The sequence below is a fragment of the Schistocerca americana genome, chromosome 4 (assembly GCF_021461395.2).
Source record: "Schistocerca americana isolate TAMUIC-IGC-003095 chromosome 4, iqSchAmer2.1, whole genome shotgun sequence".
In the NCBI taxonomy this organism is placed as follows: Eukaryota; Metazoa; Arthropoda; class Insecta; order Orthoptera; family Acrididae; genus Schistocerca; species Schistocerca americana.
Genome location: NC_060122.1, coordinates 562,834,246 through 562,860,447, shown reverse-complemented (window position 1 = coordinate 562,860,447; position 26,202 = coordinate 562,834,246). Strand labels below are relative to the sequence as shown.

The 26,202-nt window shown below is 41.7% G+C and overlaps 1 protein-coding gene across 1 annotated transcript in view; it reads left to right on the top strand.

Annotated features, from left to right (window-relative positions):
* The window catches only part of LOC124613936 (DNA-directed RNA polymerases I and III subunit RPAC1), a 218,032-nt gene that overhangs the window by 120,032 nt on the left and 71,798 nt on the right, over positions 1–26,202 (top strand). Inside the window, exon 4 of the mRNA XM_047142689.1 lies at positions 24,588–24,720. Within this exon, the coding sequence (XP_046998645.1) occupies positions 24,588–24,720 (133 nt within the window). The remainder of the gene's footprint in view (positions 1–24,587; positions 24,721–26,202) is intronic.

The window sequence follows — 26,202 nt, the reverse complement described above, 5'->3', positions numbered from 1 at the left end:
TTCCTTCCACCTATCACCTGTGAAGTATGGTGCATTATCTATTAACAATACCTGTGGCTTCCCCACTCCTGGGAGATAATCTTTTGTAATCCTCCTAATAATAGAACCTGCAGTCACAGACTGCATTGCATTCAACTTAACATATTTTGTGAAAACATCATACAAGGCAATAACACATTTGACACATCCCTTCCCTGGATTGGGCACTATAGGATGTAGTTCATTCAACTTTGACTTGTTTGAGTGTTTCGTCTTTTGGCAAGTAATGTACTTTCGAATTGCTTAGAACTCTTCTCTGCAAGTTGGGAGAATATCAGTATGTATTTATCTTGTTGGTGCATTTGGAAACTCCATAGTGACCGTATACATTGTGAGTGTACAACATAAAATCATCTACGTAACTTTCCAATAAGCACACACAAACACACCACTGTTCTTGATTCGGTGTATGCTAACGAAAGATGACTCCCTTGTATAAAGTATAGAATTTCTTCAAATTCTCATTGTTATTTTCAGACAGTTTTGATCTTACCTTTCTTCATCGCAGGTCTCCCTCTTACAGTTGCTCCAAACTCTTACACATCTTTACATAATATGGTTGTTGTATCTTGTCGTGCATAAGCAGAACCCTAATTTCAGAATTCTGTTCTGTGAATTCTAAAAACTCATTGACCCCTTGAGCAATTAGTTTTTGATTACCCTTGATGTATACAATTTCAAAACTGAAATGAAAGTACATGCACCACCTCGCTAACCTTTGATATAATAATGTGCATGTCAACAGAAAAGAAAGTGTTTGGTGGTCATGTAGTCTTTATTGTGCTTGCCCCATAAGTAGTACTCAGATTTCTTAAATGCCCATATAACCCCGAGAGCCTCGAGCTCTGTCACAGAATATGACTGCTCAGATTCAGAAAGTGTTCGACTAGCAAAACTGATTATCTTGGGTGTCGGTTCCCCATCATCTACAGTGATCTGAAATAAGCATGGTCCTAGTCCCTATGAAGATGCATCTGTACTCAAGCAAGAATCCTTTGATATGTCATAGTAGTGTCGTATGTTTGCACATAGTAAGGCTTCCTTTATTTTGTTGAATCCATGGGTTGCTTCTTCTCAAAAGATTCAGCAATGCGACACTATTTAATAAGTGATCTGTAATGAATTTTCAAAAAAATGAAACCAAACCCAAATATGCCTTGAACTGTTTTTATATTCTGTGGTGGTGGGAAATGTTTGATCGCATCACATTTTCCTGGATCAGGTCATATACCCTGTGGCAAGATAATATGACCCAGGAATTTGACTTTTTCTTTTCCAAACTCAGACTTTGTTAAATTAGCTTTGACCCCATATTCTGCAAATTGGTACCTGTGCCAAATCATCACATGTTCTTCCCATTTGTGAGTAGCTTTTAACAGGTTGTCAACATTGAGAGTGACTCTACTGAGGAGTTCTGGTTCCAAAACTTTGATGCGGAAATGAAAACACCCTTGCTCATGTTCAAGCTGAATGGCAAAACACAAAATTTGTAGCTCCTGCTCCCACACACAAAGGCTGTTTAGTACTTCCTACCATCTTAATGTAATGCTGTTTGCCAATATGATGCTTTTAAATGAATTATACAGAGTGTGGCAGCGTTCATAGTGTAATTTGACTTACATAGTACAATGACGTACTGCAGGATTGCTTTGCAGCTCGTGCCGCATTTGTGAATTAATGACCTGCCATTTTGAGTGTGACAGTGATCTGGTGCAGTGGACTGCACAGCATCGTGCCTTTGCTGTTGAAAGTTATTTCAAGAATAACGACTTTGTTATTGCTACCCAGCGTCTATTTTGGCAACATTTCAACTTGTGACGTCGTGGGAAAGTTCCAGATGGACGGACCATTGTGAGGTGGGTACGAACATTTCGAACAACAGGTTCTGTTTGCAATGGCAAACCTGTAAGAAGTGAAAGAACTGTGCGTACACCAGAATCCGTGGAAAATGTTCATGCTGCAGTATTGCGTAGCCCAAAAAGATCTGCTCATCAGGAGAATATTGCACGAAGATCTCCATTTTCACCGATATAAGCTGCAGATTGTTTAGGAAATTAGGCCTCACGATTGGGTTTCATGCAAAACATTCTGCTTAAACATGAGTAATCTCCTTTGCCAAAATCCACAAATGTTGCACACCATCCGATGTCAGATGAAGCTCATTTTGAGTTATGTGGTACAGTGAATAAACAGAATATGTGTTACTGGAGTGATGTAAACCCGCATGAACTGCACATTAAGCCCTGCACAGTTCTCGTGTCACACTGTGGTGTGGAGTTGCTTCCTAAAAATGCTGCAAGACTTCATTCTTCCCCAATTCGGTATGGTCGATGTGGATGTGAAACAATTATGGTTTCAACAAGATGGAGCGACATTGCATACAGCCAGAATTTGCATGAGTTTCTTGCGACAGACATTTCCTGGTAGAGTAATTTCCTGTTTTTGTGACATTTCCTGGCCACCTCTCACCTGACCTTTCATGTGTAGACTTTTTCCTTTGGGGCTACAAGAAGCAAGAAGTGTTCTGAACATGTTGTTCCACCATTCCTGAGTTGAAGAATCACATCAGACCTACTGTCAGCAATGTCCCAGGGTATATGTTACACCAAGTTATGGTAAGCTTCCAACACGAATGTGTTGTGCAGCGGGGACATTATTTGACAGGAGTCATATTCAAAAAGTAATCCACACGATGGACAATGACTTACACATTTGTAAATGGCATACCTTTAACTTTTAATTGACATAAGATGTAATAAATGGTGTGTTTTTAATATCCTACTATGAACACTGCCGCACCCTGTAGTTAGGCATTTAACATTGTGAAATTTCAGTAATGCTCTTGAAGGATGTTATGGCATTTCCTGATAGGAACCGCCCTCTTTTTTTTTTTTTTACACTTCGGGCATCAAACACAAGCCTGACATTACCCTCGGGCTTGGCAACAGCTAAAATAGGGCTACAATATGAGGAATAGGAGGAATGTATGATCGTACAATTTATCGTCCTTTCAATTTCTTTCCACACAACTTTTCTTTTTGCCCAAGGAATTGGGTATGAAGAAAAATAGAATGATTCGTGTGGGTAAATGCCCATTTTATACTTGTAGCCCTTTATTACCCTGGGGTGCTTTCTAAATACTTGCACATACCGAAGTATTACTTCTTGTAACTCCACCTTATGAGCCTCTGACAAACAAGCAGATTCACTTGGTTCAGACAGTTTCCAGGTACATGTCTTTTTCAGACACTGCGCACACTTTTGTGTATCAAGAAACAGTACCTTTGGACGGGACAGTTGTACTCTCATATCAGGACTTGGTTTGAGTGCATTTTTTGTTGTGCTGGTTTTAATTAAATTTATTGATGACTTCTGTTCATTGATTGTAAATAAACATTTTCTTGCACTATGTTAATCTGTAGTGTGTACTGTCTAAAGGTGTCCGTTCCTGTTAGACATTTTACTAAAAGTTTTTCCACTGCCAGAAAAAAATACACTTTAGAGGAAAAAATGCTGATAGTAATGGGCATTAAAAACTGAGGTTTAACTCCTTTTGACTTGCTCCACTCTGTGCTCAGTATACAATAATTCTGCACTGGAAAAGTTTGGTGTATAACATCGTCTTTGCAGCTCGTTAAACAGACCTAGTGTTATTATATTTGTCGATGCACCCATGTCAAGTACTACAGATACATAGATACATTTAGATCAAATGTCTGGGCATTAATTACAGCTTGCACTGACTCCTCATTGTCTTTGTCTAATTTGTTAGCATCTTCCCAACACAGTTCTTCTTTCATATCTACCACTTGGTCATATCTGAGAAAATATTTGGAATAAACTGCATGCCCCCACTCCTTTTATTGGTCTGCAAATTGTGGCTTATCATTACCTGTTCAAGTTTTCCTGTTTCGTTGTAGGGTTAACGTCTTCATGGGGCTAACTTCAACTATCTGCACATTGTGGGTTTGTATCCTGTATTGCTGTGGAATTAAATTCTCCTTGACCTTGACCCAAACTGGATGCATAATCATTATTCCATTGATTGTAATTACTGGGCGGAGGCATGCCAGATGGTCTACCTGTGGTCATTGTCTGCCAATTACTGTTTTGGTTATTGCCACCTGCTTATTGGCCATAGTCCCTCTGTTTGGTGTAAGCCAGTCTATTGCAATTCTGTTTATGATTTCCTTTGAAACCTCCTTTGTACTTTTAATTTTCCCCATTACCATAATTATTTCTTGTATTACTGTTGTTGCTCGGGGCATATGGGTACCAAACACTCTTTGTCAGACTTTTATCAAGATATCGATATTGTCTTTTGATTTGTTATTACTTTCATCTCGATATTGAGGAAACAATTGACATTCCAGCAACAAAAATGTGTTGTGAAGTGGTTTGTGAAGTTTGTTAATGCCATTGAAGTGTAACATCAGTGGAGGTGGGAGTTTGAAACAGAACCACCAACCCGCCTAACAATTAAACACATCATTGACAAGTTTGAATTGCATGGAATGATTTGTGATATTCACAAAGGAAGATCAGGAAGACAGCGTACAGCTACAAGTCCTGCTTTGACCTAATGGAACCATGAATCAGCATTACAGTGTGTACTGGGCACTGGAAAATCCACATGCTTATGTGGATAAAGCGGTCAATCTACCAGGGGTTCATGTGTGATGTGGACTATCATCTAGGGGCTTAGTAGGACACTTTTTCTTTGATGTTACTGTCACTGGATAAGTGTACCTGGAAATGTTACGCACATCAGTTTTGCCAGGCATACGTGCACCCTAAGGAACTGATGAGGAGTTCTTCTACCAACAGGACAGGGCACCACCACCCTACCACCTAGCTGTACGAGCTTTCCTGGATGACAATGTTGCGGGTAATTGGATTGTATGAAGAGGGCCAATTGAGTTCCATCCACTGTTGCCAGCTCTTAACACCTATTGATTTTTACTTGTGGGGGAACTGTGAAAGGTAATGTCTATCGACATAAGCCATGCATGCTGGAACTTTGCCAGGAGATTACAGCGACATGTGCAGCGATCTCCACTGTAACACTTACTGACATAGTTGCGGCGACCGCTCATCGTTCTGTTATGTGTATAGCCACCAACGATGAACATTTTGAACATTTAAAGAAACCATGTGCTAAACTGGAGGTTGTGCAACATATGGGACCAATTTTTAAATCTAAAATAAACACATAAGTAATGAGGGGTTAGAATGGCCCCTCTTCATATATTAGGTCAATCGAGTTGAGCACAGGTAAGAAATACTCTTATATCATTTTCAGGTGTAGTGATCAACTTTTCCCTGATATTGGCAGGCACGCGACTTTCCAGTATTTTCAGTATGTCCATGTGGGAAAATGGGTTTGTCAAATACCTCATTTTGTTTAAGTAGTTTTTGAAATATTTACTTAGTCTCCCATGTTTACTACTGAATGGTGATCGGTTGAAAACCTTTTGATGTAGCCTCTCTTGGACTGCTGTGGACTAGAAAGACCATTGAAATAGCTCATAGGTGTGGCATCTCTCGGCCATATCTGTTGCCCACGGTAAAACATTGCCCACTGTGTACCCCTCAGTGATCCAGATATTTTGTGCTTCTGTCCACTTGTGGGAAAACATGTTATGAAAAGCTCTGATAAACATTACGAAGTTCATTCTCTTATCCTCTGTTGAGAAAATTGGAAATTGCCTATGACAGAGCAGACCCTCATCCACTAATACAGTAGACAAATACGCAGCATTGTCTGTTGCTGCTGTAGCATTATTTGAATGCACATGATTATACTCTGGATATACTATGTGATCAAAAGTGTTGGAACACCCCCTAAAACATATGTTTTTCATACTAGGTGCATTGTCCTATATCATGATGTGCTTTGCTGTACAAATTGTATGATCTACAGGACCAATAATAAATCAAGTCAAATCAAATTGTGCTACCACCTACTGCGAGGTATTCCATATCAGCAACCTCAGTAGTCATTAGACATCGTGAGAAAGCAGATTAGGGCACTCTGCGGAACTCACGGACTTCGAACATTGTCAGGTGATTGGGTGTCACTTGTGTCATATATCTGTAGATTAGATTTCCACAATCCTAAACATCCCTAGGTCCACTGTGAAGTGGAAACGTGAAGGGACACATACAGCACAAAAGCGTACAGGCTGACCTGTCTGTTGACTGACAGAGACCTCCAAAAGTTGAAGAGGGTCATAATGTGTAATAGGCAGACATCAACCATCACACAGGAATTCCAAACTGCATCAGGATCCACGGCAAGTACTATAACAGTTCGGCAAGAGGTGAGAAAACTTGGATTTCATGTTGCGTGGCAGCTCATAAGTCATACATCAAGCAGGTAAATGCCAAACAATGCCTCGCTTGGTGTAAGGAGTGTAAACATTGGATGATTGAACAGTGAAAAACTGTAGAGTAGAGTGACGAATCACGGTACACAATGTGGTGATCCAATGGCAGGTGTGGGTGTAGCAAATGCCCGGTGAACGTCATCTGCCAGCATGTGTAGTGCCAACAGTAAAACTCAAAGGTGATGGTATTATAATGTGATAGTGTTTCTCACAAAGGGGGCTTGCACCCCTTGTTATTTTGCATGGCACTACCACAGCACAGGTCTACATTGATGTTTTAAGCACCTTCTTGCTTCCCTCTGTTGAAGAGCAATTCAGGGATGGCTATTGCATCTTTCAATGCGATTAAGCACCTGGTCATAATGCACTGCCTGTGGTGGAGCGGTTACATGACAATAACATCCTTGTAATGGACTGGCCTGCACAGAGTCTTGACCTGAATCCTATAGAACACTTTTGGGATGTTTTGGAACGCAGACTTCGTGCCAGGACTCACCGACCAACCTCTCCTCAGTGCAGCACTCTGTGAAGAATGAGCTGCCATTTCTCAAGAAACCTTCCAACACCTGATTGAACATATGCCTGCGAGAGTGGATGCTGTCATCAAGGCTAAGGGTGGGCCAACACTACACTGAATTCTAGCATTACCGACGGAGGGTGCACGAACTTGTAAGTCATTTTCAGCCAGGTGTCCAGATACTTTTGATCATATAGTGTATGTTTGCACAACTGGTATTGACATTGTCAGTGCCTGTTGCATTTTTTTAATTCCTTTCTTCCCTATCTGAAGGGCTGGTAACAAATGGTTGGAAAGTATTACCGCTATCTATCCTGCCTGACTGCACCTCATTGCTTGTTATTGGCATCTCTCTTGTGACGTATGCAATGTTAATTAGACTGCTCTGCAACTTCTCTTTCACTGCCTGTAATTCTAGCTCAATCCTAGCAATCAGTTCATTTTCCCTTTCCTTTACTGCCTTTTCAACTGCTTCACCATAGGTCTTATGCTATTGTATTACCTTCTGTGCAAGGTTCTTATCCTTATCTAGCATTCCTGCTTCAGCTCTGTCCTTTAAATTTTATACCTCCTTTTTTAGTTTTTCTTGTGCTTTCTTTATGAGCATGGTGCCTAAATCATAACTACTCAGTATTACTGGCAGTTCCTATACTTCTTCTGGCCAATATTTACATAGAATCGCAACTTATTAACAGTACCTCTCATAGTTTCTAAATTTATGCAAATTTCTGACTGAGCCTCTTGTGTCTGAGTCTGCTTGTCACTCACGATTTTTAGCCTATCTGTTATTACCCCTTGTGCCTTGTCTATAGATGAAACTTTTTTTAATCTGGGTTGTTTACCTCCTGAGACAAATCAGTGAATAATTCCATCTTTAATTTCTTCTCCATATCTGCAGTTTGCACATTAAATCATTAGAATGGTCATTACATAGATTTTGACTTAAATTATCGAACCTCTGTGATAGGTCATTTTTAAAACCATCAAATGTCTGCTTTTGTTCATTTTTAAATTGAAGAAACTTTTCATCAATTTCTTTGGTTTGTTGTGTTTAGTGCCATGTAAACCTACTGTCTCTTGTTCCATCACATTTGAAACACGTTCTTGTGACATGGAGAAATTGAAATTTACTGATTCCGCACTACCGGGTCTTTCATTGGCTTCATGTGAGAAAATGCTTCTCGATGAGATTTGGTATTTAGTCTTGTCTACTGTGAGCATAGTATCATCATGAGGTAAGACATTGTCATCAGCATAAATTGAATTTGTGTAATGTTCTCGGCCATTGTCAATATGATTGACATTTTCGGTCTCATTATTACTTGTCGGCACAACCTTTTTGACTGGTTCCACTTTGCAAATATAAATACGAAATAAAATTGAGTTTTAATCTTAAAATTCATTATGAGTATTTTCCTGATCAGTACATGATGTATTTTATGCTAGTGTTGCAGCTTATTGTTGCTGTTTACGATTTTTTTATCCACATTCCAAAAAATCAAAACAATGTTAAACCAAATCTCTGATGCTTTAAAAAATGCTTCAAATTTGTGATTGGGTAAGCTAAGGTACTGATACTATTTTTGATCAAGGCGTCAATAGTGGACATGAACTTCCTCAAATTGAGAGACATGTGAGCTTATTACATAGAACAGAAAAGGGAAATTATCATGATCTGCTAGAGGATATGGAGATCTTTTGTCATCATAGATCAGCTTGCGTGTGCCTTCTCAATGAGCAGGTGAATGTGAGGGGAGTTCATTTTTGGGAGCTCTTCGCCGAGCATTTGCTTGATGGGAATGGAAATGATAGGACAAGGAAAAACGAGAAGGGGGTGGTGGAGGGAAGAGTGAAAGGGGGGGGGGGGTAAGTTAAATAGATTGGTGATATGAATTATGTTATTGTGACTAAGTTTGCGTTGGCGCCCTTTAGTTGGGCTTTTGCCGTCTTTGTCGGCTACACCAACAGACATATGGTGTGGATTCACATCTCATGATATACGAGCACACCGTAAGAGCCCTTACGAGTTCTCAATTCATCCTATCGAGCCTGTGTTAATTATCTGTGTTAGCACTTTATTTCTGCATTTGGTCTTGTTTCTTTAATACCTCCGTTTCGTTCGTGTCCGTAATTTTCTTATCTCAACTTAGTTTACTTTACATGTGCATTCAGCAATGTGGCACCATCTGCCGGAAAAAATCCGATCCTCCTGAATATCATTAACTGCACGCTAGATCGATGCCAACAACGTTTTTACATTTTGGCATTATGATAAACTTTTGCTCTTCGATAATATGATAAATAATTTTAAAAAAATTTTTTAAAGTTTTTTAAAATTTTTTCTATGGTGTGCCTCTCACCTATGTTTGTTCCTTTTTTACTTATTTGTACAATCGCTTTTTGGCGTATATAACTGTACTATGTGGTTGACAAAATCTTTGTCAATGTATCCATTTTTGTAAAATTTTTCAGTATTTTATCATTATATTTTACTGCACTTTGTATGTCATTTCTTCTTCTCATTTTTATTTTCACTATATTTTTTGCATAGAGGGCAGTTTTTCTTTGCAGCGCCCCCTTATGGTTTCTCATTGTCATAGTCAATTTTCTATGTATCACTTTATGTTTAACTTCTGCTTAAGACAGTGATACTACTCAGGGAACATATATGTTGAAAGGTAAATTTGTATGTGCATTTTAAATGTTGCAATGCGTCTGTATACATTTAATTGGTTTTACATTCCTTTATTTACATTTTACCTCAGGAAGTCACACCTAGTGATACGTGGCTGGCGACCACGGGGCCCCGAGCTGAGTCCTGGCATTGCTTCCACTTACTTATGCCAGGCTCCTCACTCTTATCTTTCCTATCTGACCACCCTCGGCCAGCTCTTGTTCTTTTCCGACCCTTACGCTATTAGGTTTCGTGGGCTAGGGGTCTTTCGTTTTCCAACCTATACTTCTCATGCAGCGTCTGACCCGGAGCGGGCGGCTGCAAAAGGCATCTGTATCCCATGTTAGGGGCGGCCTCCAGAACTGCGGAAGGCAACGGAATACCACCGCAGATTATCTTCCCTGCATAATGCAGTCTCCATTTTATGCACAAAAAATGGCTTCCTCTCATGTTAAATCAGTGTCCGGAGGTAAAATAGTCCCCCATTTGGATCTCCGGGGGGGACAACTTGAAAGGAGGCAAAAAATCAAAACGAGAATTGGCGCCTGGAATGTCAGAACTCTGCTACAAGCAGGAAAACTAGAAAACCTTAAAAGAGAGATGGAAAAGAATCATATGGACCTCGTAGGAGTTGCTGAGGTAAGATGGAATGGACATGGAGAGTTGCAGTCAGATGAATATGTATTCTACTACTCAGGAGGAGAAGTAAAAGGAATTAATGGAGTAGGAATGATTATGACAAAGGAATTGGCTAAATGTGTGGAATATGTAGACTATGCAAATGACCGGGTTATTGGTGTAAGGCTGAAAGGAGCACAAAAAGATTTACTGATTGTCCAGGTGTATATGCCAACTTCAGAACATGATGACCAAATTGTAGAGGAAACGTACAATGTAATAGAGAGAATAATGGACGAAAATGAAAAATGCTGCAAAATAGTAATGGGAGACTGGAACGCCATTGTGGGAGAAGGGAAAGAGGGAAACATAGTAGGCAGTCATGATCTTGGAAAGAGAAATGACAGAGGTGAATGGTTAATTGACTTCTGCAGGGAAAGGCAGCTGATAGTGGCAAACACATGATTCAAGAACCATAAGAGGAGGCTCTACACTTGGAAATCACCAGGGGATAAATATAGAAACCAAATCGATTTTATACTGGTAGAAGAAAGATTCAGGAATGGAATCAAGAAGGTGCACACATTACCAGGTGCAGATATTAATAGTGACCACAACTTACTTACGGCAGAAATAGAAATAAGAATGAAAAAACTGAAAAAGGCGACAATGGTGAAGAAATGGGATCTAGAGAAGACAAGGTCCAACAAAGAACAAATTACAGAAATGCTGTCTCGGGACTTTCTAAACACATTACGAGACAAAGAAGCACCTGACAATGCCAACGAGTACTGGAATATGCTGAAAGAAGGAATCATTAAAGCAGGACAGCAAAATATAGGATATGTAAAAGGGAAAAAGTCAAAAAAACCATGGGTCACACAAGAAATGATTTCCAAGATGTAGGAGAGAAGAAAATTGAAAAACAAGAACACTGAAGATGCAAGAAAGATATACCGAAGGTTAAATAACGAACTGCGAAGAGAAACAGAGCAGGCTAGGAAAAAATGGCTAAAAGAGGAATGTGATGAAATTGAAGAACTGGACAGGAAAGGAAGATACGACTTACTATACAACAGAGTAAAGACTATGACATGGGAACAAAACAGAGCAGGAAGTGCTACTATGGAAATTTTGAGTAAAGACGAAGAGGTAGTGTATAAAGATTGTGACGATGTCCTCCAGAGATGGGAAGAATATATAAAAGAGCTATATGACACAAATAGCAAACCAGAAACTCTGGAACTTGAATCACACAACAGTGTAAGTGATGAAGAGAAAGGACCGACCATCATAATGGAAGAAGTAAAGTCTGCCATTGCTGCAATGAAAAATGGCAAAGCAGTAGGTACAGATACAATACTGGGAGAAATACTAAAATGCTTGAACCACAATGGAATAAGAGAAATATTGAGGTTATGTAATAAAATATATGACAGTGGTGAATGACCTGAGGACTTTTTGACAACAGTAATGATTCCATTACCGAAAAAACAAGGAACCAAGAAATGCAGCGAGCACAGGACAATCAGCCTCATTTCACATGCAGCCAAAGTGATGTTAAGAATAATTAATAAAAGACTTGAAAATGTAATAGAGGAGAATGTCGGCGAGGAGCAGTTTGGCTTTAGACGGAATACGGGCACCAGAGACGCAATAGGGCTCCTACGAATCTTGGGAGAAAGGTTTATTGAAAAAGGAAGAGACCTATATATGTGCTTCATCGATTTAGAAAAGGCATTTGACAATGTGGTTTGGGACAAGCTGGCGACTATTATGAGGGAAAAGAGAGTGGACTGGAAAACCAGAAGACTTATAAACTCATTGTACCTTAATCAAAAAGTTTCAGTTAAAGTGAGAGGAGAAAGTACAAACTGGATCAGACTAGGGAAAGGAGTAAGACAAGGATGCTGTTTATCACCTACTCTTTTCAACCTGTACTTGAAAAATGTGATTGACCAATGCTCATTAGATGACAAAGGAGTAGAAATTGGAGGAAGAAGAGTAGGGTGCTTGAGATTTGCTGATGACATGGTCCTTCTAGCCACAGGGGAAAAAGAATTACAGGATTTGGTGGACACCATTGCAACTAACGGAAAAAAATATGGAATGAAAATTAACACAAATAAAACAAAAGTATTGGCAATAGGAGGAAATAAGGAAATAAAAATTGTGCTGAATGGAGAAACACTAGAACAGGTGCAAAATTTTAAGTATCTCGGAAGCAGGATAGACACCGACTGGAAGTGCACCACAGAAATTAAAACAAGGATAGCAATGGCAAAAGAGGCATTTTATAAGAAAAGGAGAATCTTCTGCAGCGGTATGGACAGAGAACTCAGAAAGAGACTCATAAAATGTCTTGTATGGAGTGTTCTTCTATATGGCGCTGAAACATGGACTATGAGGAAAAAAGACAGAGAAAGGCTGGAGGCTTTTGAGATCTTGACATGGCGGAAGATGGAAAGAATAAGTTGGATGGACAGAGTAAAAAATGAAGAGGTACTGAGAAGAGTGGGAGAGAAAAGGCAGTTTCTAGATGTAATAAAGAGAAGAAAAAGAAATTGGATTGGGCATATATTAAGAAAGAATGACGGACTGATGAAAACAGTTTTAGAATGTTATGTAGAAGGGAAAAGGAAGCGAGGAAGGAAGAGATTCCAGATACTGGATGACATGATGGACGGTACAACATACAGCAGCCTTAAGAAGGAAGCAATGGATCGCAGAAAATGGAGAGGCAAAGGACCTGCTAATATTGCAGATAACTGATGATGATGATTTACATTTATTCATTTGGTCACTGTTATTAATTATTTTTATTTTTACTCTTGTATTTGTAGCACCGATGATGGCTGTTAATCAGTTGAAATTGATTTGCAAAAGTAAATAAAAAAAACATGATTTTGCGGGTGGTTGCTGATTATTTGGTAATTTTATGGTTTACGATCGCTGCACAACTTGGGTACCATATGGAGCCCACCATTCAGATTCTTCTTTGAAGACATTGTTATGGCCACCAGCTTGCTGTGCTTAAATTTATTGCCTCTCCGAAGTATTACAGACACTGTTAACATAGCTAGGTAGATCAGATGAAATATGGAACTAGTAAAGAAGTTGACTTCATACTATAAGAATTAATGTAGTTTTCTTTATTATTGAACTAAACAGAAATCCACATTCTCTCTCGATCATGGACAGGGAAAATATATATGGTACACGATCGGTGAAACTTCTGATAGGAGTTTTTACAAACATAAGAAAATTAATGTTCTTCATCTTTTTTCACTAGCTCCATGGGCTTCATTGCTGTGGGCATACCATTTTTTAAGCTTTGCTGGAAACTATTTAGGCGAATGAATGGATAAAAATAGACAGAAGAAATAAAACGTACCGTTATAGGTAAACCAATGTAAGTTCCAATGTGGTCCTCAGGAAGGCACATTCCTTCAGTATTCTGTGGCCATCCTTGGCTCTTTAAGGTAGCTAGTTGAACTGATGAAGGCAGCTAGCATAACTCAATGAGTGCATGCACAGCTCATCATTTGCATTGTTATACCCTGAGTCAATTGCAGTCATCTGGTTTAGAACTCAGTGGAAGGTCTAAACCAGAGGCTCATTTGATTCTGTGACTGTGATGGGCGCAAATTTCTCAACCTTCACTTTGGAAAAGAGAGTAGTAGAATCTCCTTTAATAGTTGCTCTTAGACACTTCTAGTTTTTCTGGTACATATTGTGGATTGTTTCAAAACAGAAAAGTTTTGTAGTCCATTCCAGAGCATATTAGTCCATAGTATAAGAGGATAGTGTTATAACTTCAAGTTGAACAAATATATTTCAAGGAAGACACAATACATGAAAGACACAGATCAAGTAAACAGAGTAAGACGTGTGTACACTTTAACAGTCAAATCATAACTGAGTCCGAGTCTAGCAGCCGCTGGCTGGCTGGCCGCTTAGGTGGCGCTGCTGCTGCATGGCTGGCAGACAGCGCCGCATGTAGAGGACGCGCGTAACTCCGTGGCGGCACTTTGAAAGATTGGTGAGTCACAACACTTGCCCCTCCTCCCCCCCCCCTCCCCCCCCCCCCCCCCCTTTGAAGTTTTTCCACAGGTCCTGATGGAGGTGGCCTGTAGGTTGCTAATGTCCATAGGTGTTGTTTGGCTGGCTGTAAAGTCTTGAGGAGGAGGCTTCCCGTACGGACGGAAGTGTCCCCGATGATAACGGGTTGAGATGACAGGAGACATGAGGGTCAAATCTGCTGGGGCTCTGTGCACCAATCTGCCCATTGCGGGAAGTCCGGTTGTTATAACAGGAGACATGTGTCCGCGTCCGTAGGAGAAGGAAGCGAGTAGAGTTGCTCTGACAGATGATGGTCATCTGCATGGGCACATCTCCTGGTGGCATCAGTTCCTGTGCTGGCACCAATATGATGGTGAGAGGACTGCGTTGTGAGTAATGAAAGATTCCAGTATCTCGAGCATCACGTAGAGCCGAACGTGGTGTAACGGCATCTGGAACAGGCGTTTCTGGAACACGAGGCCGAAGCTGGTCTGAATGACGCACTGCAACACCCATGTCTCTCTGGATTTCATACAGGCATTGGCCACGGTGTCATAAGATGCGGGCAGGACTCCATTTTGGCCACCTGCCATATCCTCGTACCCATACAAGGTCGTCGTCGGTGAACTGCCAAGCGAAGGCACCCACAGCCGTGAGGTGGAAGGCCGCAGAAGATGAAGTAGCGTGTGGGGCTGTCGGCCATGTAAGAGCTCAGCCGGGCCATGGGGGTGAAACGGTAAGAAGCCAGAAATTGGAGAAGCGCATCATCAGCAGCGGAAGAAGTCAGGAGTTTCCTCATCTGAGCCTCAAATGTGTGGACCAGTCGTTCAGCCTCACCGTTTGACTGTGGATGGAACGAAGGGGCCGTGACATGCATGACAGCATGACGGGCACAAAAATCCGCAAAATCGGAAGAGGCAAATTGCGGACCATTATCAGTAACAAGAGTAGAGGGAAGGCCTTCCAAAGAGAAAATGCAAGCTAGAACATTGGTGGTTGCCGCGGTGGTAGGCGATGTGCAACGGACAATGAAAGGAAAGTTAGAGTAGGCGTCAATAACGAGAAGCCAATAAGTACCTAAAAAGGTCCCGCGAAGTCAGCATGAATATACTCCCAGGGCTTCTCAGGCAAAGGCCACGGTGACAAAGATGACTTCGGGGCGGTGGCCTGTGATGCACAAGGGCCGCAGGCAGCGACCATGTGTGCGGTTTCAGTCGATGCCGGGCCAGTACACATGACGGCGCATCAGAGATTTTGTGCGAGAGACACCCCAGTGCCCTTGGTGAAGGAGGCGCAAGACCAAAGCACGCAAAGACGCAGGTACCACAACACGTGCGAATTATTTTCGGTGGAAAGGAGGATAACACCATCCCTAGCAGTGAGGCGGTAATGCAAAGTGTAGTAGTTCCTCAATGGATCAGAAGTCTTAGCGTAAAACCCAGGAGAGGGTAGGGTCAGAACCCGTAGCAGCCGCCAGCCGGTCCCTGGTGATGGGGAACCCGTCCACAACACGCTGCTCGGCAACATCCAGGTGGAATCACAAAAGTTTGTCCCTATCGAATGCCAGATCAGGACCCATGGGAAGGCGAGACAGTGCATCAGCATTCGCATCATTCGCATGTTGTGCCATCGGCCGGAAATGAATCTAATAATTGAAATGAGACAAGTAAAGAGCCCAATGCTGGAGGTGGTGTGCAGCCTTGTTGGGAAGTGACATTGATGGATGAAACAAGGAAACAAGTGGTTTGTGATCCGTAACAAGATGAAATTTGGATCCATAGAGAAAAACACCAAACTTATGAGAGCATAAATAATTGCCAAAGCTTCTTTTTCAATTTGAGAATACTTTTGTTGGGCACCCGTGAGCATTTTGGAGGTATAAGCAATGGATTGTTCAGAACCGTTGGAAAAATGGTGCGCAAGGACTGCACCGACGCCGTATTGAGAGGCGTCCGTGGCAAGAACAAGATGTTGGCCAAGTCGATAAGTAGCCAGGCACGGGGCCTGTTTCAGCATAGTCTTCAATTTCTGGAAAGTCGCATCGCATGACGCGCACCAGTGAAAAGGCACGTTTTTATGCAACAGGCGATGCAACGGCTGAGCCACTGAAGCAGCAGACAGTAAAAACTTGTGATAGTATGCTATTTTCTCCAAGAAGGCCTGCAGTTCCTTAACAGATGTAGGGCGAGGAAGGGCACCGATCGGAGCGACAATTTGCTGAAGTGAACAAATACCATCCTGAGAGAGTTGAAACCCCAAGTACGTGATAGATGCCTAAAAAAATTTTGATTTCTGAAGAGTACACTTAAGACCGGCAGTCTGTAAGACATGAAAAAGTGTGCGGAGATTTTGAAGATGTTCGTCAGTGGTGGAGCCAGTGACAACAGTGTCATCCTGGTAATTTATACACCCAGGGACAGTGAGCAATAATTGTTCCAAGAATTGCTGAAAGAGAGCAGAGGCACTGGCAACCCCGAATGGCAATCATTGGTATTGATAGAGGCCAAAAGGCGTGTTAAGGACAGAAACTGCCGGGAAGCAGCGTCGAGAGGAAGTTGATGATAAGCTTCTGACGGGTCAGGTTTAGAAAAATACTGGCCTCCAGCAAGTTTAGTGAACAATTCTTCAGGTTGAGGCATAGGGTAAGTGTTGATAAGGCATTGAGCATTTACAGTGGGTTTGAAATTGCCACAGAGACAAATATCACCATTTGGCTTAGCAACGACGACAGGAGAGGACCACTCACTGGAAGTGACAGGAAGCAGGACCCCTGATGCAGTGAGGCGATCCAGCTCCCGTTTGACCTGATCAAGAAAGGCCACAGAAATGGGCCGAGCCCGAAATAACTTAGGCCGAGCAGTGGATTTGAGTGTGATATGAGCTTCAAAGTCGTTTGCATGGCCTAGCCCAGGAGAAAAAAAGGGATGAAAATGTCGTCGACAAGGAATCCAATTGAGCATAAGGAATAGCATCAGAGATGATATTGACAGAGTCCTCTATGGAGAACCCAAAAACGCAAAAGGCATTGAAACCAAAAACATTCTCTGCGTTACTATGGTCGACCACAAATATGGGAACAGTGCAAACGACAGATTTGTAAAATACCTCAGCATCAAATTGTCCTAAGAGAGAAATCTTATGTTTATTGTAAGTCCTTAATTGCCGAGTGACAGTTGACAGGATTGGAGAATCCAACTGAAGATACGTCTGAGAATTGATGATAGTGGCAGCAGAACCAGTATTCACTTGCATGTGTACATCTCGACCAATTATTTGGACAGTGAAGAATAACTTCCCTGAAAGGGAAGAAGTACAATTGACAGACAACACAGAATCAGAATCAGCGTCATGTTCATGAACATCATGTATGCGGTCGGATTTGCAAACGGATGACACTTGACCCCCCCCCCCCCCCCCCCCTTTTTTTTTTTTTTTGTCACATGGCCCAACATTGTGGACAGCCTTCTCGTGAATGTTTCGTAAAGGACCGCAGACATGAAGGAAGTTGCCGTGGGTTTTGCTGCAGTTTCTTAGAGGTTTGTTTACAGTTAGGCTGAGGCTGCGCTTGGGAGCATACTGCAGCCACGTCGGCCGGCGGGTACACGCCACACGCTTCCTCAACATCGCACAGAGGTTGTATTTCCCCGACATTACCCCATGCCTCTATTTGCGCTCCAGCGGTGCGAGAAATTTCAAAAGACTGAGATTTGGATAGGACTTCATCTAGAGTCGGATTTGCCAACTGAAGGGCACATTGCTTAACTTCTTTGTCGGGCGCCGATCGGATAATAGCATCCCGTACCATGGAATCGGCATAGGATTCTTTGTGAACTTCAGTAACAAATTGACACTTTCTACTGAGGCAGTGAAATTTAGCAGCCCAAGCACGATAGGATTGATTTGGTTGTTTTGGACAATGATAAAAGGCAACACGAGAGGCTATCACATGCATTTGCTTTTGAAAATAGACGGACAGAAGTGAGCACATTTCCGCAAAGGACAAAGACACAGGATCTTTCAAAGGCGCCAATTGTGACAACAACTGATACATTTCTGGTGAAATCCATGAAAGGAACAGAGACTTACATGTTTGTTCGTCCTCAACATGAAATGCCAAGAAATGCTGTCGAAGACATTTTTCGTAATCAGACCAGTCCTCTACCGTCTCGTCACAAGGAGGAAAAGGAGGTAGAGACAGCGACGTGAGACACACCACTTTGATGCCACGATGAAATCACGAATCTCATTTGTGAGAAGCATTTGCTCTATGAGACCTTGTAATAGTTGCTCTAAAGTAGCCATGGAAACATGTGGGTCAACAATGGAAAAGAAAAATCGCTACCTCATCACCAATTGTTATAACTTCAAGTTGAACAAATATATTTCAAGGAAGACACAATACATGAGAGGCACAGATCAAGTAAACAGAGTATGGCGTGTGTACACTTTAACAGTCAAATCATAACTGAGTCCGAGTCTAGCGGCCGCTGGCTGGCTGGCCACTTAGGTAGCGCTGCTGCTGCATGGCTGGCAGACAGCGCCACATGTAGAGGACCCGCGTAACTGCACGGCGGCACTTTGAAAGATCGGTGATTCACAACAGATAGTGTGTCCAGTTGGGCTCTCCACCACACAACTTACAGCATGTAAGATATTCAGAGCTTTATCTGTTTTTATAAGATTACAAATAATGTGTTCACTCCAGGATAGTCTGCTGTCCAGAAAAAGCCCTGATACCTTCGCTGATGTTTGTATATTAAATCTAAAAGATCCCAGACTTATCATATTCATTGGGTATGTTTGGTGTTATTGTCTAAAGAAAAATACAGAAGATTTTTAATGTAACAAATCAATACCATTCCTCAAGGTCCTTTCAGGTAGTAGATAAGCTGATATTCATCCATCAGCAAGACACTTCCAGGCTGATACATCTATTCTACTATACAAAGAAAACTCATTGCTTAACATTGTTACCAAAAATCTCTAAAAGTTATTGACCAATTTACTTCAAAGTTTTACACGATACTGTAATAAACATTTGGAAGGGTATAGGCTAATATGGAAAAGATGCCAGCAAAAATTTCTTCCTTATTGACTGCAAGAAATAAAATGCTCTGCTGTGTAAATGAATGGCTTTATTTTCTTTCTCGCAGTCAGTTTTAACTAAGATATCAGGGTATTTAAAGCATTAGACAAATCATTTCTCTCATATATATTCCTTCTCCTTATTTATAATTTTCAAAACACATTTTATACTCAGTTATGTGTTTTCTTTGCTTCCTTGCAGCTGGTTTTGACAGGGAACAGGAAATTTGTATTTATGGCTTTTTGGCTTATGATTAGAATACTACAATGGAATCTCAATCATCTGAAATTTTGTAATCCTACCAGTTCACAAAATAGAACTCTGTGAAATACTGTCAATGAAGCAACTATCCTCACAGATCCAGCAGCAGAAGAGGCCTCTCATACCCATTTCTTTTAAGTGACTTCTTTTCCCAATCAAGGTTTCATTTGCTATAGTAGTATACAAGGATCGGGGGAGGGGCGGGGAGGGGGGGGGGGGGGGAAGCACACATGGACAGAGAGGAAGGAGGTGAAGGAGATTAGGACGTTTATCCATTTCCCATACATACACTCCAAGGTAAGAGTGAGAGAGAGAGAGAGGGGGGGGGGGGGGGGGGGAGATACGATTTACCACAAAGGACTTAACCGAATGGGATAGACATCCATAGATGAGATGTACATGTACAGACAAACAAATGAGTATAGTTTCAGAAATATAGCATGATTCATTCAACAGAAAGTGATTCACAAATTGAGCAGTCAGTGATGTGTTGGTCCCCCTGTTCCCATGTGCAATCAGTTATTCAGCTTGGCATTGATTGATAGAATTGTTGGCTGTCCTCCTGCGGGATATCAAGTCAAATTTTGTCCAGTTAGTGCATTAGATCATCAAAATCCCAAGCTGATTTGAGGGTCCTGCTCATAATGCTCCCAATGTTCTCAGTTGGATAGAGATATGGTAACGTTCCTGGCTGAGGTAGGGTTAACAAGCTTGAAGGCAAGCAGTAGAAACTCTCACCTTGTGTGGACGAGCATTATCTTGCTGAAGTATAAGCCCAGGATTGCTTGCCATGGAGCACAAAAAAAGGACATACAACATCATCAACAAGTCGCTGTTCTGTAAGGGTGCCATGGATGACAACCAAGGGGTCTCGCTACGAAATTAAATGAGATCGCAGACCATCATCCCTGGTGTTGGGCCATATGGCAGGCGACAGTCAGGTTGATATCCCACCGCTGTCCAGGGTACCTCCAGATACATCTTCCCTGGTCACAGGAGCTCAATTGGAAGCTTGACTCATCACTTAAGATAACACTTCCCCAGTCAATGAGATTGCAGGCTCAATTTGTCTGCCATCACTGTAAATGGGCTCGTTGATGTACATAGATCAATAGTACTTGACACAAGAGGCACTGTGAGCTCAGTCCTCTTTCTATGAGCTGCCTGTTAATGGTGATTGTGGTTACTAAAGCACCAGTTGCACATTGGATTGATGATAATGATGAATCTCTGCCTCTGAGTGAGTACCTCTCAGACAATCGCTCGCTCCCCTAATTCTGTCGTCTCTCTGTAGGTCGGCAGCTTCATTCTTGGCACTGTGTACAGCCATGGTTCACCCGTTCCTGACAACATTGTCAAATAGTGTTCTCCCTCCTATTTAAACTTCGAGCAATGACATCTGTGTATATTGTTCATCCACCTGTCTGCGAGGCATAGGTACTGTTCAACTGAGTAAATGGAATGAAATTCATGAAGAATTCATGCCCCTGCTTATGTATGTGTCACCTGTCAGAGTCAGATCTAGACGTATCAGGGGTCCCTTATCACTCCAACTGCACACGCCCCATGTCATTACAGAGCCTCCAGCTTGAACAGTCCCCTGCTGACAAGCAGGGTCCATGGATTAATGAGGTTGTCTCCATATCTGTATACGTCCGTCCTCTTGATACAACTTGAAACAAGATTCGTCCGGCAAGGCAACATGTTTCCAGTCATCAACAGTCTAATGTCGGTGTTGACGGGCCCAGGCAACATGTAAAGCTTTGTGTCTTGCAGTCATCAAGGGTATGCAAGTGGGCCTTCGGCTCTGAAAGCCTGTATTGATGATGTTTCATTGAATGGTTCACACCAAGGTACTTTTTGATGGGCCAGCATTGAAATCTGCAGCAATTTGCAGAAGGGTTGCACGTGTGTCACATTGAATGATTTTCTTCAGTCTTCATCATCCTGTTCTTGCAGGATATTTTTCCGGTCTCAGCAATGTCAGAGATTTGATATTTTACCAGTTTCTTGATATTCACGATACACTCGTGAATTGGTCATACAGGAAAATCCCCACTTTATCACTACCTCAGAGGTGCTCTGTCCCATCACTCATGTGCCAACTACAACACCAAGTTCAAACTCATTCAGATCTTGATAACCTGCCATTGTAGCAGCAGTAACTGATTAACAACTGCACGAGACACTTGTTGTCTTGTATAAGTGTTGCCGAACGCAGTCCTGTATCTGCCTGTTTACATATCTCTGTATTTGAATACCCATGCCTATACTAGTTTCTTTGGTGCTTCAGTGTAGAAGAAGTGGAATTTATGCGGCTGCACACCTGAAATTTAATGGAGCATTCATTGCTTCGGGAAGATGAGAAGAGATATGTTTCTATTCATCAGTGGAGAATGATGCTCTTCATCTTTCCCCCTCAACACCAACATGGAAGCATTTGCTGCAATAGGATATGTGCCATATTTAATAACAGAATGCCCCCTATACCTGCCCGCAAATAACAACATAGTTACTGAGACTCTCAGTGGTTTTATTAAGCTGCTCACCCATTCATTCGTGCTTTGCACTGTGCATTTAATGTGTCATTGGAATCTATGACCATTTGTCCCCTGGGTCAAGTTGTTGAAAATCTCATCTGTTCAGAAGCATTATGCCTCCTGAACACGGGCAGAGCACGCCATTCACCACAGATATGCTCTATTCTCTGTCATAGATCCAACCATGCTCTCTCTTGCCCTTACCAATGCTGCTCAGAAGTCAATGGTTGGTGATCTGCAGTCCAGTGACCTCTTCCCCATGTGGATGCATCTGAAGAATAAAAAGTGCCTGGTAGTAAGACACGAAAGTGCAATAAGCCAACTAGACGATGTGCAGTTGACTGGCTGTGTTTGAGCACGGAGATAGTGTCCAGGAACAGATGGATCCATCAAGCTGATGATGCAGACTTTTCCAAAGTCTTTGTTGCATCTGTGAAGACTGCTTGTGCCTTGATGGAATGAAGACTGCCACTCTGCAATCAGGGTCAAGCAGGTGGCATTGCGCAGGTTCATGTGCTAACCTACTGCAGAAACCTGCGCAGCTCTTTGGATGTCAAGGGCTGAATGGCACTTTATTATGAAGGATATGAAGAAGAGATTGTGGTGGGAATTCCCGAACACATTTTACTGATACCAGTGACTGAGTTTAATTTGTACAGCACTGAAGATGATCACCATGTGATCGAAAATCGATTCTGCTGTCAATAAAACATCAGTATTATGGCCAATGCTGTCCTTCCTGTTAATTTAACATATATGGTCGTTGTGCACACAGCACTCCATGGAGTCGCCAATAAACATTTTACTGTTTTACCAGCTCAACACAAGTATGGGGAGCCATCGGAAGGATTTCTGGAATTCAAGGTGGGCCACTCACAGCAGCCATAGTGAATTAGGGATATCTCCAAACAACACCCAGAGACATCGCCCAGACAGTGGCAGAGCATTTTGCCAAAACTGTTTGTAATGCGAGCCTAAATCCCGCAACATGTTGACATCACTATCTGAACCTTGAAGGGACTGGTGGGATTGCAAGTCCAATAACGCCAAGTCCTATAACGACCCCTTTTCCATGTGGGAGCTAGAGATTCAGCACTGTCTGAGGCTCGTGATACTGCACCCAGTCAAAACAAAATCAAGCACAGAATTCTGTGGCAACTTGGAGAAAAATCCTTCTAGCACTTTTTAATACAATATGGCAGACAGGACAATGTCCCAGTTCATGAAGGGAGGCTGTATTGGTTCCCCTCTTCAAAACAGGGAAGGACTAAACATCCCTCAATTGTTATTGAAACACAACATGAATTAACTGGTTAGGAAAGACCTTGAGGCGAATTGTTAACCATTGTTTGGTCTGTCCATTAGAGACCTGACAGCTACTTAGCTGCTCTCAGTGTGGATCTTGGTGGTGTGTATTACACTGTCAACAAACTGACCCTGCTAGATGGGGCTATGCAGCACAATATTTTATGACCTTTTAAATGAGCACCAGTACTATAAAGATACATTTACAACCAGGTCTAAACGATAGGACTCCCTTGGCTGCTGTGTTGTGTGCTCTGATCATGTCCTCAAGCTCCATCTATCTAAAGAAATCACTATGGTGCAGAATGTTACATGGTCTTGGGGGCTATGGAACAGATGAGGTGTGCTGAGACTGCTAAATTCCTCATCTGCACCATCTCCCTGAGTGTCCTTCACTATCTTCAAAGCATGCAGACAAAATAGTGTAGAATATCCAGGACACACTTCTCTGCCTACAAAGTCTGTTGGGCATGTGGTTATTAAGGGAAAAGATGTAGCAGCGAAGGAAGTGTGTAGTGCTAATGAGATAGCCCAGTGCGCTGGCCTCTTGTATGCCGTCACCTCACTGTTTAGGTATAGAGTTATGCCTGGCTGAAAACGTGAATAGCTGGAAGAGATCAACTGCAGTTAGTAAAGTCAACAACATGACAGTGGTGTAGCTCCTTCCAGCCACAGGTGAGACAAGGTGTTTCTCACTTGGCTTCACATGGGACACAGCCACATGATGCATGGCTTCTTGCTCCAGCAAGAAGGCCCTCAAGTATGCAATGCTTGTGACATGCAAGTCGCAGTGTGTCACATTTTAGTTGACTGTGTTTCACACACACACACACACACACACTTACTTTTTTCATGTGCATTTATCTTGTTTTGTGTGGACTAATGTTGTTGTGTTTGCTCTTGTTATTTACCTTGTTTTAGTGGAAGTGAAACACTGTCGGTGGATGGCCCTTCTGTTAGCTTTGTGATTTGCTGATGAGCTCACTTGATCTTATCATCATATCTAGAACTTTACGGTACAACCAGATCAATCAGATTAGTTATATTTATTTAGCTGCAAAGAGCGTCACTTTTTAATTGGCCTTTCACGTTTTAGGTTCCAAGTATGGCAATTGAAAAGGTTTTTGTATACAACAATACAAGTATTATCCAGGATGAAGTTTTGGCCCATAGATTAGGACTGATTCCATTAAAAGCAGATCCACGTTTATTTGAATACAGGCAAAAAGGTTAGTAAATTTATTACTTTTGTAATTAATGTTTATTTGATGTTTTCTATAAATTTTACGCTATACGGAATGATGAAAGGAGAAAAGTTAACCATATGCTATATGATGTTTTAATTTATTACTTATTTACTAATGACTCAATTTATAACACAGTTTGCAGATAGTATCCACATATACCACTGAATTTACTTGCAAAATTATATCAGTGTATGACAAATAGTCCAGGAGACATGATTGCATAAACATTGGGATGTGTGGAGAACTTACTTATGCCACTGAATTTACTTGCAAAATTATATCAGCGTATGACAAATAGTTCAGGAGACATGATTGCATGGAGCACAAATTATACAGACTTATCCAGTGTTTTATAATGAGAGCACTTAGCAACTTCCAACAATCACCAAGTGTAATTTCAGACCTTTTCTAAACTTTTTCTCGATAATGTCAAATATTTAACACATGAATTCACTTGTAAAGTAATCAGATGTTTGCAATTGTTTTATACATGGTAATTCTCTTCTTTAAAGTCTCAGAGGCTACTGGTAATCACCGAGCGAGGTGGCGCAGTGGTTAACACACTGGACTCGCATTCGGGAGGACGACGGTTCAATCCCATCTCCGGCCATCCTGATTTAGGTTTTCCGTGGTTTCCCTAAATCGTTTCAGGCGAATGCCGAGATGGTTCCTTTGAAAGGGCACGGCCGATTTCCTTCCCAATCCTTCCCTAACCCGAGCTTGCGCTCCGTCTCTAATGACCTCGTTGTCGACGGGACGTTAAACACTAACCACCACCACCACCACCACCACTACTAGTAATCACTAAGCAACTCTGCATTACCGCCAGGTATCGAAATAACTATCCACTTGCTGTCACATCTTGCAGTAAACTAATAAAATGCAAGAAGCCACTACTACAAGTACATAAACATACATTGCCAGCTCTCCCCCCCCCCCCCCCCTCTCTCTCTCTCTCTCTCTCTCTCTCTCTCTCTCTCTCTAATTCAATCATTAATTCAATCGTTATGAAATCAACTCCCAGAACTTAAGAGTAATTTTCTTCAACAGCTGGTTTCACCAAGATTCTGTACTGTTTTGAGCATAAGTTTTATCTTTGCTTCCATTTTGAACATATAACTAGTTTTATACATGTAACCAGACTGAAAATTTTGTATAGATTTGAGTTCTTGCAGTACACATCTACAGTACAAAGCACCCTTCAACTTTAAAACAAACTAATAGCTACATATCAGATTCTTCAATATTTCGTGTCTCAGGTCAATGTCATTGTTGCTTCAGTAGTGATCACTCTTCTGCTCTAATCATCCATCATACTGCCTACCTTGGTTGAAAGTACGACCTCCACACCTGCCGCCGCCACCTCCACCACCACCACCACCACCACCACCACCACCACCAAGTGCCTTTTGGTGTTTTCATGATCAAGCAGGGTTGTGCACTCACGTCTGAAATGCTCATTCT